Here is a 17,661-nt window from a genome sequence, read left to right as displayed (position 1 = left end):
GTGATTAATGCAGGGGCATTTTCACACCGGGCTCGAGTGGGGTCGCTTGTTGGATGCAAGGGCACACTCGGGGTGGGTGCGGCCCATGGAGGAGGTTTCGTGTTCGAGACTCCTCATCGGGGGTGATTAATGCGCATTTCACACCAGGCTCAAGTGGGTAGCCCGTGGGATGCGGGGACACACTCGGGGTGGCCAGCTCTCGTGATTCGGGGCCCACGAAGGGGGTTCGGCCGAGGTCCTAACCCATGCGATGTGGGGCCTGGGCTATGAGATAAAGAGATTAATTCGCCATACTCTAACAGTTCGAGCTTTTAGAGCGAGTGGTTAATTGTCCTGCATCATAAACATTCTGGCAAAACTTTCACGCTGCCTGCCAACAAGAAGCAACCCTCCTTCATGTGGGTTTGGGACCAGCAACAAGAACACAACACCCACAGCTGCTATCAAATGTTTTCCATATCATCATCGTGTAATGTATCACACCCTTGAGGATTTTCCAGACAAACAGCGGCGGTTTCCTTTTATCCCTTTCCATGTCACCCTCGGTATCGATATATCGCACAATAATTAATAATTGATAAAGGGGGAGTGTGGATATATCGTACAATATCACGATATCATGTGATATAATGCATGATACCATGAAAAATGGATATTAAAGCTGGGTTTCATATTGCCCAGCTAGGATAACCAACATATTGTGGGATATATCAGTGATATTGCAAGATACTGAAAACACTACTGCTATGTAATAGTGAATTACATAGGTTGATTGAACTCCCACAAGTGCTGTGTGAATGATTTATATGAGGTAAGCTGAGAATATTTCATGTCTACTATCTGATGTGCAGGATATGCGATTGGTTCAATAGAAGGACGTGTTGCGTTAAAGTTTTTCGATAGTTCTGCTGAATGTGAAATGGGGTTAGTTTACATTTATCTTGGTGGTCCACTTTTATCGTATCATATGTTATTAGTAGGCCTGACAGTAATACCTGCTTGACTATTTTAAGCAATTGTATTTACTACTGCTATTGATCTTCAATATTTTCGCTCTCTCAGCGAAGAAAGGCTAGTAGTATGACAAATTTGGGTAGGAAGTTGGATCTAATAACTATATTACAGCAAAAGTTAGTAGCCAACGGAGCCAGTTACACTTGCATGCTGCAGCAACATGATACAAGAAGGGAAATGAGTCAACTGGTTTACCCATCTCTCTCCGCCTTTACTTGAGCACCTTTTTTCCTGGCCTTTTAAACTGGCCAAGTAAGCTGCCACATGCTTGTGGTACTGGTATCCATTCCAGCTCCCTGTATTATACTTAAGCTTATTATCAGGATTCCAGATTCTTTGTTGGAATTGTAAACATTCTGGTAACCTTGTGAGCATTTGGAGGAAGCATTATAGTGCTATTCCAAAGGATACCCATTTTTCATGTTGAGCATGTCATTAGTTTGGTGTCATGCTGGTTGCTGTAGCTATGCATCATTTATTACTGGCATGTTCTATTACAGATATGTCTTTCGCTGTTGCCCAAAAGCAAAGGATGGGAAATATCATCTGGTTGCGATTAATGACTTGGCATTCCATCCACGGTAGGGATCTATTTATCTTCTTTCTCAATGTGGTTATCTAACAGAGGTTTCCATGTAAAAGTTGCACTGATAAAATGTGGTTGATATCACAGCTATGGTACCTTTGTCACTGGAGATAATGAAGGATACACTATTATTTGGGATGGTCAAAGTAGAAAACGATTGTTAGAGGTATTTCTTTTCTATTTAGTGCCATGGTTCTGGTGGGAACTCGTCTATTCTGACTCTAGTAGTTGATGAATGTTTTCTTGATCAACTTAAAACCATCAGTTATGTCCCAAGATACTGGGTTTACAATTCAGAGAGAGAGGGGGAGGGAGGGAGGGCGGGCAGGCCTCATAAGACCAGTGATGGGGACTAAACTGTACCCATCCTCGGGTCAAGAATAACAAAATTCCTCTTTGGGTAATAGTGTGTTTCTTAGAACCACCATCTGAAACTTGCTGATATGAACTGTGCTTGTTGGTCATCCTGAAAACTAAGCATAATTTGGTATAAGCAATCACAAGGAGGTTGCAGTTGCTGTGTTGCCTAATTTAGTTTAGCATCAAAGTTCTGCCTCCAGAGTTTTCCTAGCCCCACATGCACCCATCCACACACTAACATACATGGCAGCTTGGGACACGCATAGGACATTCGAGCCATGTAGAGGTGCACCCACTGTAGATCATTTGGCCAAAACTCGGGCTGTTTAAATGTCAGGTGGGCCATGCAGAAATGGAGGGTCAAAAAAGCTTGCAAATTTGTTTAGGCTGCATTCTTTTCATGCTTGGTTGGCCTCCCTGAGAACTGAACCACAAACTAACATATGTGCCAGGCTGGCATGTGCATAGGACATCCAAGCCATGTAAGAGGTGCACTCATTGTCTCGATCATTTAGCAAAAACTCAGGTTGTTTAAATATCAGGCCATGTAATGCAGGCGCATTTTCACACTGTGCTCGAGTGGGGGGGGGGGGGGCGCGTGGGATGCAGGGGCACACTTAGGGCGGGCGGCCCATGTGAGGCGGGCCCCACCCGTGTGAGGTGGTACCCATGTGATGTGGGGCCCATGAGGGGGGTTCGACTGAGGTCCTAACCCATGGAATGTGGGGCCTGGGCCATAAGATAAAAGGATTGATTCGCCATGCTCTATCAATTCGAGCTTTTAGAGCAAGTGGTTAATTGTCTTGCATCACCATGCTTATATTAAGACAATGGTCTGGAAAGCTTGCAAATTTGTTTAGGTTGCAATTTTCTTTTCATGCATGTATGGCTTTCCTGAGAGCTGAACAACCAGAATTTTGGCTTCTGTGGATCCCACCTGATACACGGTTTGTCCTACACATGTACCAGGTTGATGTGTAGCTATGTGTAGAGGTGTATGTAGAAGATTGTGCTTAGGACTTAAGCAAACATCCTGTTTCTATAGCTATGCTACAATATCTTGAAAGTCTACTGGACATATTCTTGATTCATGTTGTGCTTTACATATTAGTTTCTCCTTTTTATTACAAGGATGTGGTAATATACAATGTAGATCCCAAGAATATATACAGCTTGTACAAGTGAGGACCACTGATCCAACCCGTTGATATGATGGACTCTGACATGGATGCTCGCTGCACTTAAAACTTCCAGATTGGAAAGATCCAAGTCATCGAATTGTTGGCCTTTACTTGGGTGGAACATGGACCATTTCTGTATTTTCTTTCTTAACTTTTTATTTTTGGACATCAAGGGTTTAGGATTTTCCGTATGCAATTTTTGGTGCATGGGGCATCCACCATGGGTCACTTAGTGTCATTGTTTTGGACCATTGACTCATGGGTCTCACTTGTACTCACTGAAAATCCAGGAAAAGTGCACATATTCCGGGTCGAGTATCACATAGCACCTATATAAAGTGTTGATATGATAATTTTCAGAAGCAAACATAACACTACCCTCTTTTCCTCAGCTCCCAAGGCATCCTAGCAGTGTGGCATCCTTATCATTTAATGGCACTGGTCAGCTATTGGCTGTTGCATCGAGCTATACATACCAAGAAGAAAATGAAATGTTAGTTACCGTTCCTTGCTTTTCTTTTGTCAATTTCCTTTCATCATGAGCATAACTCAGTGGCTAAAGTTATTCATGTTTGAAGATTGAATGCTTCTAAATCTCATTGTCAGTATCTGTATAGCGCCATGTGCAAGCACCAACTAACCATGCATGATAGCATTACTTTGCAAGGAGAATGTTAGTCAAAACTATTCAGGAGCATTCTAACTGGCAGGAAAAAGGTAGAAACTGGGTGTATTTGCACAAAATTTTGGGTTCATCATATTCAAGGGGCCATGATTCTATTGTGCACCTGTTTGATTAGATGGAATCTAGAGATTGGACAGCTATCCTGGGGGTTATTGCCAGTGATGCGTGTTGTGCATATGTAAGCAAGAATTAGAATGAATCCACCATAATTGGAACCCCAAACCTGTTTGGAAGAATCAGAATTGCCAAATATAGATTAATGCTAGGACGAGGTGTGGACAATGTTGCACTCTTTTAGATAGTGCGCGCCCCTTAGTTGAGCAACTGATTCCCCCAAGCATTACCTCTAGGATACAACGCCCAACGTGGTTTTTCCTGACTTGCACAGACCGTGAATAACCCCAACACCCAACACACTCTAAAGCATCTTCGTATGCCTAGGACAGAAGAGAAGAGAACAATTTGTTTTCTTTTTCTTGTGGGTTTTTTTTTTTTTTTTTTTCTTTTTTCTTTTTTGTTTCTTTTCTTTTCTTTTTTTTTCTTTTTCTCTTGAAAAGACCCTGCCCATGTCCCCTATATAGACCACCCAAGGGATGGACCGTTACAAGAGACTCATTTAAGGATAGACCGTTTCTTATTGCAAATGATGGGCCAACCATTATGTGACACATTTCTCACAATGAAAGCGATCCAGTCATTATTGGGCCTCATCAAAACGAAGGAGAAACGAAAAAAAAAAAAACGGCAATTCATTAACAATCAGTTTAATTTTTGAATTTGAATTGAAAAATTATTATTATTTTTAAATACTTCAACAATCCCCTGCTTATTTCAAAATAAAAATAAAAATCTGAGCATATCAAAGTACTACTATGCATAAATAAAGGTGACTAATTGTCTTGAATCTCACTTATTGACATGTGGTTGGATTATAAGAAAATAGTGAACTAGGTCTTGAAATAAATTTCTTTAGTGTAGATCGTACATAGGACACACACAATAGTTAAGAATTTAAAGGGTATTTCAAAGCTTGACTTTACAGCCATGTGCAATATCCCTGTTGCATGAGTACTTTAGAGAATTAGCCCAACTCTCTCTCTCTCTCTCTCTCTCTCTCTCTCTCACACACACACACACACACACACACACACACACACACACACAATGGATTTTTCACATCCAAGGTTTTCAACATTCTTAGTAGCTTGTGTAGGATTTACACCCATGTGTATCTTTCCATGTTGTCGTTGTCGTCATCATATTTGGGGTCAGATTTTATTTATTTATTTATTTTTATTTTTTTGAACATGGCAAAACATTTTATTAAGCAAGGTTGCAGCCAAATATGCAAAAGTACACTTTACAATAGCAAAAGAAAGCAATTATAGCCCAACACAACTATCGGGAAGATAATCAATAGCCTTTGATGCCTTTGCCCATTCAATCAAATGCAACTTAGTCCTATCAAAAGCTTCCACAACTTGCCCTGCCCAGTTTGAAGAGCACTGGTTATTCCTTTCCAGCCATAGGAACCGGATCCCCGCAATAGGGCTTAGTTGCCAAACTTTTGACCCCATTCTGCTTGAAACACCTCCATGCCACATCACGTAGAATTGCCCAATGGATATTAACCACACCTACATTACTCAGAACAGATTGAAAAAGTTTTCCCATGGTTGTTGTGTAAAGCCACAATGAATGAATGAATGTTCCACGGATTCCTCATCTTGGAGGCACATGACACATGTTTGGGAGGACCATCTTCCTTTTGAAAAGATTATTAACCGTGAGAACCTTGTTATATCCCATGAGCCATGCTAAAGCGGCCACCTTTGGAGGCGCACCATAGCGCCAAAACAAAAGTGGAGGGATTGACCCCATCATTGGACTGACCGAGCATCTTGAGAAAAGACCGTGTAGAAAATTTTCCAGACTTCTCTTTTAACCACACCATTGAGTCTAATTCTACACCATTTTTTAACCGCACCATTGGGTTAGAGAGAGAGTCTATGTCATGTCTATTAACTAACAACTAATTATATTTGATATACAAATTTGATATCAAACTAGTTTTCTCTAGCAGGAAAATTTGTATGAATATTTTGGTCATTGCTTTTGACGAAAATCCGTCACGAGTCATGTCATATTTCTTTAGTCAGTTCAAAGTAATGTACATGTGTTTACAAATCCCTTATTATTCAGATAAGTATCCAATTAAGACATTTTAGATGAAGATGCTTCAACCAAACATTGTTTCTTTATTGACTTTTATGGCTACAAGTCCACTTCATTCTTTTGACATGTAGACATCTGTGTGTGGGCCTGTTGTTCTGGTTAACATACACTTCACAAGCCATCAACCAAATCTCACATGAAGTGGATTGCCAAAAAAAGAAAAAAAAGCGACCTTCACTAACCACTGTTTACATAGAATTTAGGAGCCAGGACATAACCAATAATTTTTTTGATTTTAGTTCACCATATGAGGGATTGGTCTTAGGTGTTCTAATATTCTATCATCTATATGTCCCTACTTCTGTTTTCCTCCAACAAATATCTCAACAGCTTTTGACCATTGAAGATAATTGCTAAACAAATTTGTGTGTTGTAATCTGTAACCCGAGCTTCTCAGAAAATAACTAGCCTCTCCATTTTGGAGTTGATAGGATCAATAATCTTATATGTGGAAGATGAAGCCATAGAAAATCTCAAATAGAAAAATAATAACTAGCAAGGCCTTACAAAGCAAAGCCCCCAAGAAAAATCCAAAAAAGCTCCAAGCCAATCCACAAAATGAAGAGAAAGGGATCTTACGATTACTCTGAACAGATTGAAAAAGTTTTCCCATGGTTGTTGTGTAAAGCCACAATGAATGAATGAATGATCCACTGAGTCCTCATCTTGGAGGCACATGACACATATGTTTGGGGGGACCATCTTCCTTTTGAGAAGATTATCAACTGTGAGAACCTTGTTACATCCCATGAGCCATGCTAAAGCAGCCACCTTTGGAGGCACACCATAGCGCCAAAACAAAAGCGGAGGGATTGACCCCATCACTGGATGGACCAAGCATCTTGAGAAAAGACTTTACAGAAAAATTTCCTGACTTCTCTTTTAACCACACCGTCGAGTCTAATTCTACACCATCTTTTAAGCACACCATTGGGTCAGATTTCGATGGAAATTTTTTTATGATTAGCCTCCCATTGGACATCAACTTCCTCTTTTACCGGGCTCTAAAGCTGGCCATGGCAGAAACTCACATAATAATATCGTATTGCATTACTATTTCATATATACAATATCCATGCGACTGGGGCATTGTTGCATGAGTGAGAGCATGTTTGCTGACAAGTGGGTGTGCATATACTTAGTTTGGTACATGATGATATTATCCATTGAATGACTATTGTTGTAGGTGACAAATATTTAGGCAGTATGTAACCAATAAGTTTCAGAACATGATAATAACTATAGAAAAACTGATACGAATGTACAGATGATAATTGCCTTTGTGGTCTCAGAATAGTTGTCTGACATGTTGTTTAAGATGGACCTTTTTATTTTCATTGTAGAATGACTCTCCAATTTTTTTTCTTTCAGAGAAGAGAATCAAATATTTTTACATAAAATGGATGAGGACTCTGTAAAGCCATTTCCTGTTTGGCATTCCCGATAGTTGCCGCCATAGCATGACAGGTGCGGGTGAAGGTGATGACTCTACCAATTTATAAATCTTACCAAGATTTGAAAACTCAAAACTTGATTCAGATTTGATGAGTGCCCAAATCAGTGTTGACTCATAAATCTGCTCGAACACTTGTTGAGTTTTTTAAGTTTAGAAAACTTTAGTTAAATACAATCTCGAGTTTTTGGAGCTCTCATTTGAGTTTTCTTAGATTTTATAAACTTGAGTGCCTTAACATGATATGGGATAATGGGAATGATCCAATACAATTGACAGCATGGTAGCTTACCATTCTGTTGAGTTGTGTGGGTTCTGCTGTGAAGAATTGCACCAATCCAAGGCGTCCAACAGGTGTGCCCTGTGCTTTTAGGCCCAGGGCCCAAAACTCAGGCCAATCCATGAATCTGGTGGGCCACAACACAGGGAAACAGTTAGGAGGGGACGCACACCCTTGGTTGTGTTGGGTCCCCACCTGAGTGTTGGAATGGTCTCATTTTTGGGTGTCCTTTCATGATGGGATGTCAGGTGAATGGATTCGACGGCATATAAGCAGCGTGGCGGGCCCACAGTGAATGAAAGTTGTCCCTTCCCAACTGTTTCCCTCTGTTGTTGCCTACCTGTTTCATTGATTAGCCTGATTTTTGGGCCCTGGGCCCAACTCCACCAAAGGGCCCTGGGCCCAACTCCACCAAACGTATTTGATGGTCATGGTGGATATCATGCACACATCAGTAATGAAGGAAGAGCCCATACAACTCGACAGCATGGTAAGCTACCATGTGGTCAATTGTATTTGATCATTCCCCAACATGACATGGGCCCTCACTTGAACAAGTCCTCTACACCTGGAACCCCTATAACAGTGGAACATCCAAGCAGTGGACGGTGGACCTTTACCTAAAATCAATTTGATTTGGTGAATTTTCCTCACCCTAATCCTACTCAATTTCTTTATGGAGATTTGCAAAGCCCTCATGCACTGGATGCACGTCCATATGTGCCATCCTGGCATATCTATGGGTTATCCAAGCAGCCGATCAGGTGGCCCTACCATGTAGATGACCTGTCTCGTAAATACGGTTGATCAGATGGCCCTACTGTATAGATGACCTGGCTTAAATACAGCAATCAACTTGGAAGGTGAGCTGTGCAATTAGGAAAACTATGGATGGTTTATATAACTGGCCAATTGTCAATGTACACATGTGACCCTCCTGCTGAGTGTACTGACCTGATCTTTTCGCCAGGTTATCTTCACATCGAGTCTACCTGATGCATGTCTCAGATGTCCCATGCAAGTGGTAGCTCAGCAGTGTGGCCTTGAATGAGGTGCATGTTTATTAGCTGTTTTTTTTTTTTCTTCTCCCTTTGCCTTGAGTTTCTGATGATGGGTGTGCTTAGTAGGTGGAAGGATGGTAGGGAAGCAAAGCAAATTTTGGACTACAGCTAATCCATGATATAGCGCCCACAGGATGAGTAGTCAGGATCAGGATCCCTGTCTTTGAAAGTTGCCAATCACAAGCACTTTCATCTCTCGTCATATTTTGAAGAGGTCCGTTTATCTGTGTATCCCATACAAATATTATGTTTTCTTTCTCATTTTCAGTTTTACCACCAACTCAAGTGGGCCACACCACAGGGAACAGTGGGATAGGACACACACCATTGAAATCTTTTTGGGACCCATCCAAGTCTTGAAACTTGGTCAGTTCTGGGATAGGACACACACCATTAAAATCTTCTAGAATGTAAAATTCCACGACCAATATTATTATGACCTTTTCCATTTGAACGTGTACAGAGTGTAGTGTATTTCTTTTCTTCAACGAAGATCATTACTTGAGAATCAAAATATGTAGATGGTCATATCAAGGAAAATGTTGATGCAGAGTCCATCGGCGGTGGAATGCAACAGCCCAATTGTCTTCACCAGTCTTTAACGGTGGGACACAACAGATTATATCGTCAGGACAAAAAACGCATGGCAACTATGCAAAGATCCGGTTCGGCAATTCAGCACGTTTGGACGTCTTCTCTTACCTACATGCGTTTGAAGCAAATCCACCCTCCATCCGTTTTTTCCAGCTCCTTTATGGCATGTGCCCAAAAATGAGGCCGACACCAAGCTCTAGTGGGGCACGTGATAGGAAAAGGTGTGATTGAATACCCAACGTTGAAACATCTGGGGGCTTTCGTGTGGCCCACTTTGAAATTAGTTTCTGCCTACTTTTTTAGCCCATGCAATAAAATAAGATGGAAAAACAGATGAATGGGGTGGATTTCTCACAAATATCAAGGTGCCCCTATGAACGGATGGAGTTAGGGTCACACGGAAATCAGCGTCCTTTAAGAGAGGATGCTGAACATTTAAGTCCAGGAAGGGGAGGTTTGTCGGACAGGACACATCATGATATGTGATAAATCTACCCTGTCCATTGCATTTTTCGTCTGATTTCAAGCTTATGGGCATAAAAATGATCCAAGCTTAAGTGGGCCATTAAACATGAAGCAGTGGGATTGAACACCTACTGTTGAAATACATTGGGGTCATTATGGAGCCACTAACAGAGTTGTACACGAGCTAAGCCAGTTTGAAAAGCTCACTCAGCTTTGCTCAAACTAGCTCAATTTGATTTGGCTTGAATAACAAAACGAGGCAAGTTAAGCTTCATATGATGCAGATCGTTTTGAAAATGAGCCGAGGTTGACTAGAGTGGAGCTCGACTCGAACTTGTCTTGGTTCTTCTCGGCTTAAAAAACTTGAGCATAGCTCGACTCGATATATATATATATAGCTAATGTAGAGTGGGTTGCGGACACTTTAATGTCCAAGATGGACCAGAGAAGGCCTGATTGGAGGCGAAAGTTATCAAGACTGTTAGAACCTTGAAACAGGCATGTATCGAAAACCGGAACGAGTTACTCGTCATACTATATATGATTTTGGGGTAGGACGAGCTACTTTAGCCAGCCAACCTGGTACAGCTAGGTTGCCCATGTCGAATTTGCAAGATTCCATCAGATTGACAGTCAAATTCCATGTTTATTCTGTTTTTACTATTTTTAGTAAGTTTTAGTTTAATTATAACTCTTCATCCATTGGGCATTAGTAGTTGTGTCCAACATGAAAAGTGTTTAGAAAAATTAGGAAAATAATGTGGTTAAGCCGCATAGGACACTTACTATAAAATAGTAAATTTACTATTTATAGTAAATTGTGAATTTTAGGGAGTTTTAGTTATAGTTTAATTTCTAAACTTCTTCCAAGTCTTGATATACCTATTTAAAGGGTTGTAGACTCGTTTATTTCATCTATCAATATTCAACAAATTTATTTCGACTTTCTAGAATTATTTCTAGTTTCTATTTTTCCTCATAGATTTGAGAAGTCTCTATGAAGAGTCTAGAGAAGCTTTGTGGATTCGAAGTAGTTATCCCCCCTGAGGAAGACGGTGATCGACCTCATCACATTTATTCCTGCGTCAATTGGTATCAGAGCGATGACTCATCTCGGGCTGAAAGCAAAAAATGAATATATGGACCAAAATTCCGTGGACGGTGATCTAAGGATTCATTATCTTTTGAAAAGAATGGAAGCTTTCCACCGGGAGAGTCAGTTGACTATGCAAGGGCTGCAGGCAACCCTCGACCGTCTTATGGATGTGCTAATTCCACCCCGAGCCCTAAGTAATGCTCAACCGCTCGTGGTTGCTATACGACACAACTTCGATTTCCGTAGAGCACTACCAATGGTGAATCGTAGGGCTATACCAGATAATGCGAGTTCTAGCGATGAGTACCTCGATGACAGCTTTGCCCGACAACCAGTCTATGGAGGAGATCGTCTAGATCGTGTTGAAAGAGACTATCGAGGTAAGGCCGAACTTTCCAGTTTTAATGGATTATTATGTATAGAAAATTCTTGACTGGCTTGCGAAACTAGAACGATATTTCGATTACATGGATGTGCCAAAGTATAAAAAGGTGAAGTTGGTAGCCTTCAAATTAAAATCTGGTGCTTCTTCATAGTGGGAGCAATTACAACTCTCATATGCCCTACAGAATAAGGCACTCATCTCATCATGGTCACGGATGAGACGCCTTCTTCAATCATGATTTTTCCTTAGTGATTACGAGGGGGTATTGTTCAAGCGATACCAAAATTGCTGACAGGGGAATCAAACCATCATAGATTACACTGAAGAATTTCAGCGGTTGGCAACATGAAACAATCTATCAGAAACAGAATCACAAAAGGTATCACGATGTATAGGTGGGTTACGATCGGCGATTCAGGACCGAGTTCAGATGCACCTAGTTAGGACCGTGAATGAAGTGGTTCAGTATGCAGGTAGGGTAGAAACACAGCTTGCCAGAGTTCCTATTCAGTCTTACCCTTCAACTCGCCCCCCAGGATAGGTCCTACTTAGGATTCAGAACTGACACGAGGAAAAGAACTAGTAACAGGACATCCTTAACCTTCTGCAACCAGTGAGAGTGTCCCATCTATGCTTCAACGCCCCGCAACCCACTTGACCATTAACAAAGGGGGCACTGAATGTGAGGCCACAGAAGAAGATCCTGACTTTAATGAAGATGAACAAACCACTGAGGAAGGAGCATGTAACGCTCAGGTTTCAAGAACTCAAGTACGAGACTCGTTCCAGAAACCCTAGAGTTAATAGATCAGAGAATTAACAGAAGTGTCTAAGTCAGAGTGCGATAACATAAGTAAGCATGGATAATATCATAAATTCCGAATATTTAACCCACTCAGCTGGGGGCCATAGTATAAAATTTTAAAAGTATTACTGTATCAAATCAAATATAAGAGAACTACTACTACTGATAAAACCAAAGTAATCGGCCACTTCTTATTGCGGCTCGTCTTCGTAATATTCGTCTTAAGGCTCCATTGCTCCATCAGGGCCAATGCTGTTGTTCTCTCCATCTACACCTGTGTACTTTATACGCTTGGATATTCGATGAATGAGTAGCTAGCTCAGTGTGATTTCCCCTCAAAATTACACACCGCCGCCTTAGTAGATATAGTTTAAAGAAAAACAAGGAAATAATCCAAAACAAGCAAGATGTAGTCTTATTAAAATGCATGGATGTATGAATGCGCATCGACCTGAGGATGTTCATCTGGTCGGACTTGGGCTCGTTACCCATGCAATCATCGACCTGGGAATGCTCATCCAGTCAGACAAATAGGTCGATATTCGGTGGTCTGGGAGCTAGTGAAACGATATCCCAATGATCCTAAGGGCACGTGCTAAAGCATCCAGAATTAGCCACCCGTCATCGCCAATATACTATGGATGCATGATTAGCCGAACTCTTATTATTCCGGTTACGATCAGCCGTTTTAAGTAATTCAATGGTCACTACGGGGGGCTTGTCACCCAGCGTAGGCCGACAGCTTGGGCATAGTGTCCCATGACCACCATCCCCAGCTCATGAGGTTTTTTCACCTTGGAACGTTTAATGGAATCCCTCCATAAGTGATGTCGAGGGTCCCATTATCCATGTATTTTGTCTAGTTGCATCCTAAGCGTGGCTCAAATGCAATAGTGAAATTCTCTGCGTGAAATGCTGTGAGTTTAATGTTTATAGCGATTCACAACAACCTACTAGCATGTAAAGGTGCATTACATAATGGTAGCAAGGTTTGTAGCATCATGAAGTTGAAGTATAAACTATCAAGTAATGAAATGTTTAAACATGGAAATCAATGATTATTGCATATAGTTAATATTAATGAACTAGTATGTGAACTTATCATGCAATCCTTATTTCATGTGAACGTATAGATCAAGATAGGACCGTTAATTTTTAACGCAATTAATCAGAACTTTAAACTAGAAATTATGATCTTTGATGGAAACTACGTTTGAACTAATTTAGAGATGGAAAGCCCAAGGGGAAAGTCATCACCTGAGTGGCTGCAATCCTTCCCTCGGTCCGAGTTCCCGCTCGTAGTTAGTGGCCCCAAGTTACGCAAGTAGCTTCCCAGAGGATTAGCTTGCATTAGACAAAAGGTTTTAAATATATGAAAGTTGGTGGGGGGTTTGAAGAGCCCATAATCAAGATCGTTTGGGTTGGATTTAGGGTGGTTAGGCCCATTGAATTTTGGCACTATTGATGGCCCAGATTGGGCCTGGAATGTGTTCCAAGCTAAGGTCCGAATTGGACTCGGTTTAGCCCAACTAAACTGCAACTTTAAGGTCCCCAAAGGCCCATTTAGGTGGCCCGAATGGGACTGGGCTAGATTAGCTGTGAGGCCTACTGTGTGTATGGTGTGGCCTTCTGAGGTACATGGGGTGGCCCACTGAAATACATCGCAGGTGCGGCCCACTGGTTGTGCGCCTAGTGAGGCCCACTGTGATGTTTGATGTGGCCCACCTGATGTACACAGGGCTTGGCCCAGCGGCCCCTACAGTTCTTAGGTGCGGCTGAGCCTCCTGGCTCGGCCCGCCTGATGCTACCGTGAGGCCCACCCGTTTGAACGTGGTGCGGCCCACCTGATCTGAAATGTGGTGCGTGGCCCACCTGCAGCGTGCGACCCAATTGCTGGAGCGTGCAGCCCACCTGAAGACCCATTTTCTGGGCCGCTTCTCGGCCCAAAATGCCATCCAATGCAAGGCCTGTTTGAGGCCTGATCCTAGCCAAAATTAAAGCCCATTTTGGACTGATCCTAGGCCCATTCTAGGCTTGGTTTCAGTTAGAAACAGGGCCCATTTGCTGGAACTTTTATTGTCCAAAGTGCAACCTGTTGTGGCCAGACTAGAGGCCCAAAATACAACCATCATTTGGCTTGGTTTTGGCACAGTTGAACCCAATTTCAGCTCATTACAGAGCCCAGTTTAAGGCCTGTTTCTAGTTCATATTTAGGCCTTGTTTGAGGGCTGATTTCGGTCCTTAACATGACCCATTTACGGGCCAATTTTAGCTCATCCCCAGGCCCAGACAAGGGCCCACTTTCTGCCATGTTTCTGGCCTACCTGAGGGCTGAACTTGGCCCATTGCACGACCTAAAATTTAGCCCGTTTGTTGTCCTGTTCTGAGGCTGAATTCAGCCCAGAACGCAGGCTGGTTTTGGCTCATTTTATGGACTCGATGAGGGTTGGTTTTCAGCTCATTTTAGAGCCCAACGGAGGCTTGCTTTTTGTCATTTTTTTGGCCTAGTTGTGGGCCCATTTTTAGCGTTCCCATGACCTGGAGATTGTCGGGTTTCAGGCCATTTACACAACCTGATGCAGGCCTGATCTCAGCCCAATCTGGAAGTTGGTTTTGGCCCACACTATGGCCTAAAACGGTCTGGATCTGGCGTGATCTCAGGCCTGGTTTCAAGCCTGTTTTCAGCGAGATCTCATGCCTGGTTTCCAGCCTGTTTGCAGGCCCAGTTGAAAGCCATTTTCAGCTTGAATCATCTCTCTTTGGAGGCCATTTTCAATCCAAACAAGGGCCTTGCAGAGGGGTGGTTTCAGCTTAGTTTGGGAATGAAGGAGATGGAGGGAAGGGTTACCTGACTCGGCCTTGGGATGGAACGCACGCACCCACTCTCCTCTCTCTCTCTCTCTCTCTCTCTCTCTCTCTTTCTTTTCTTTCTCTCTTTCTTTCTCCCTCTCTCTTTCCTTTCCCTCTCTCTTTTCTCTTTGCTTCCCTCTCTTTCTGGTGTAAAACCTGAAGCAAGAGTGTCTTATTTATAGCCTGGAGGGAGAGGTCATCAATGGTTGAGAAACGACCTCCTTGGCAATGGCTGTGATCGAAGGATGGCTGTGCATGGGGTCAATCTGACCCCAGAGATGAGTTGCTAATGCTCTGATCTCTCAGAAAGGTAGTTCTTTAAGTATGGTGGGACCCATCTCGTGATTGGGTCCGGATGGGTTATCGGGGAAGATGATTGGGTCATTAATGGCAGATCACGATCCCATGTGTTTCGACATGATCTGATCCATTTGAGCAGACCAAATGTGTCCCCTGATTAGTGTGGGGCCCACTTTTTGGGTCACAAATGCAAGTTCCGGTTTATCTCATGAGAAGATCCAATTTTTCTTCTTTTTCTCATGAGATGAGATAACTCAGCTTCTCATTTCGTACTACTCACAAGGAGGGGTTGGGATCATGCCACGTGGCCCCAGGGAATGGTCACAATTGTGCCAGCCTCCCTAATCCAAAAAAGGAAATTCTCCTTTTTTTTCCTTTCTTTTGGTTTGCTTGGCCATTTTCGGTGTCCCCTAATCAATGTGGGGCCCACTTTTTGGGCCACAAATGCAAGTTCCGGTTTATCTCATGAGATGAGATAACTCAGCTTCTCATTTCGTACTAGCCACAAGGAGGGGTTGGGATCATGCCACGTGGTCCCTGGGAATAGTCACAATTGTGCCAGCCTCCCTAATCCAAAAAAGGAAATTCTCCTTTTTCCTTTCTTTTGGTTTGCTTGGCCATTTCTGGCTTTGAGGAGACTTCTCCTTAGCTGGCTAGTGGGTGGTTGTAACCCCTTGGATAAAGTGGTGTTGGCTTGCCCACCAAGCCATCTAATGGTCCTTCATCTGTGGATCCTAGCCATACATAAGGAGATGGACGGTTTAGACCTGACTCCTCCTTTCCTATGCATGGATCCAAATGCCTACACAGTTTTGGTTGGGCGGACCCCACGAGCAAAATGGACGGTTTGGATCGTCCAGAAAGTGGCCAAGGTGTTCCACTTTGGGGCTCGAAATCTCACAGTTTTGAATTTTTAAAAACGGCATGATAAACCTTGCTGTTTGTGATTTTGCTTGGTCAAGGGCTATTTAACCATTTTGCTTGGTTAGGTGCACATCGTGCATGGTGGTACGGGGTGCACATGCATCACGTATGGGGGTCCATCGTGATGGTTGTATTAAATCCTCTCCGTCCAATTAGCTTGGGGGCCCCACTTTGGGATCCTGACCCAATTTGGGGCTCAACTGAGGCCCAGGTGGGCCGTATTACACGTTTTGGGTCCTATTTGGCTAGTGTATGTTGATCCAATGGTTGGATTGGCCTGATGGTTGGTTTCAACGGTTAAATGGGGTTTTAAAATACACTGATTATTTGGTTGACCGTTAATTAATCCTCAAGAGTCATTAGTGGGTGCATTGTCCCACATGACTTAATTAATTGATCTATAAGCTGCCTCATCTTGTAGTGTTTGTTGAGTTTACCTCTCTAACTGGTGTTGGGCTCAACTCTGCTTCTATAGCCCTTGATGGATAACTTTAATGGCGATTGGAAGTCCTATCCTGTATCGATTGGATTTAAGTTGTCCATTAGTCGAGTGTTGGCATCCTTAGTTATGGGTTTAAATGGTAACACCCGCGTACTAGAAGTGCGGGGTGTTACAGTCTGCCCCCTAAAAAAAAAAATCGCCCTCGAAATTACCTGTGGTGTGTTGTTAACAAGTGAGGGCACTTTTCCATGACTTCTGCTTCTCGTTCCCAAGTTGCCTCTTCTTCTCCGTGATGCGACCAAAGGACCTTGACCAATGGTATAGTCTTTGTCCACAGGACTTGCTCCTTATGGTCCAAGATGCGGATAGGTTCCTCGATGTAAGAAGCGTCATCTGTAAGTTCAATCTGCTCCCAGCTAACCATGTGCGACTCGTCTGGTGTGTACTTTTTTAACATAGAATCATGAAAGACGTTGTAGATACCTGTCAGTGCTGTAGGTAGCGCGAGGTGGTATGCTATGGTTCCCACACGATCCAAGATTTCAAAAGGTCCAATGAAACGAGGTGTCAGCTTCCCTTTTTGTCCGAACCTCATCAAACCCTTCATAAGTGAAACTTTTAGGAATACATGATCGCCAGTCGCAAACTCCAGGTCGCGTCGTCGATTGTCTGCATAGCTTTTCTACCTGCTCTGGGCAGTGTGCAAACGCTTCTGAATAACATTGATTACTTGAGTGGTAACCTGGACGAGCTCAGGTCCTAACAAACTTCGTTCTCCTACTTCTACCCAACACTGCGGAGCTCGGCAGGGGCGACCATAAAGAGCCTCGAGCCTCGTAAGGTGTCATGCCTATGCTGGACTGGAAACTGTTATTGTAAGCGAACTCTGTGAGGGCCAAATGGTCGTCCCAATTTCTCCTGAAATCGGGGACACGCCCTCAGCAT

At 42.8% G+C, this 17,661-nt stretch overlaps 1 protein-coding gene across 15 annotated transcripts in view; it reads left to right on the top strand.

Moving 5' to 3' along the window:
- Positions 1-9,781, top strand: part of LOC131228676 (mitotic checkpoint protein BUB3.3) — a 70,384-nt gene extending 60,603 nt beyond the window's left edge. Inside the window, exons 5-10 of one of the 15 annotated variants that reach the window (XR_009163052.1) lie at positions 852-924; positions 1,515-1,595; positions 1,688-1,766; positions 3,534-3,634; positions 8,922-9,069; positions 9,407-9,781. Coding sequence is in view for 8 of the 15 variants with exons in the window: in XM_058224514.1 (XP_058080497.1) it covers positions 852-924; positions 1,515-1,595; positions 1,688-1,766; positions 3,534-3,634; positions 7,433-7,508 (410 nt within the window). In the remaining 7 variants the exon portion in view is untranslated. Of the gene's footprint in view, positions 1-851; positions 925-1,514; positions 1,596-1,687; positions 1,767-3,533; positions 3,635-7,432; positions 7,541-8,764; positions 8,847-8,921; positions 9,344-9,406 lie in introns of those variants that run through there. The other 14 variants (XM_058224514.1, XM_058224512.1, XM_058224516.1 and 11 more) reach the window with 14 other exon arrangements.
- Positions 9,782-17,661: the final 7,880 nt, after the last annotated feature.

The sequence above is a fragment of the Magnolia sinica genome, chromosome 16, assembly GCF_029962835.1.
Source record: "Magnolia sinica isolate HGM2019 chromosome 16, MsV1, whole genome shotgun sequence".
NCBI classification, from domain to species: domain Eukaryota; kingdom Viridiplantae; phylum Streptophyta; class Magnoliopsida; order Magnoliales; family Magnoliaceae; genus Magnolia; species Magnolia sinica.
The sequence above is the reverse complement of the archived record's forward strand: the minus strand, read 5'-3'. Positions and strand labels throughout refer to the sequence as shown.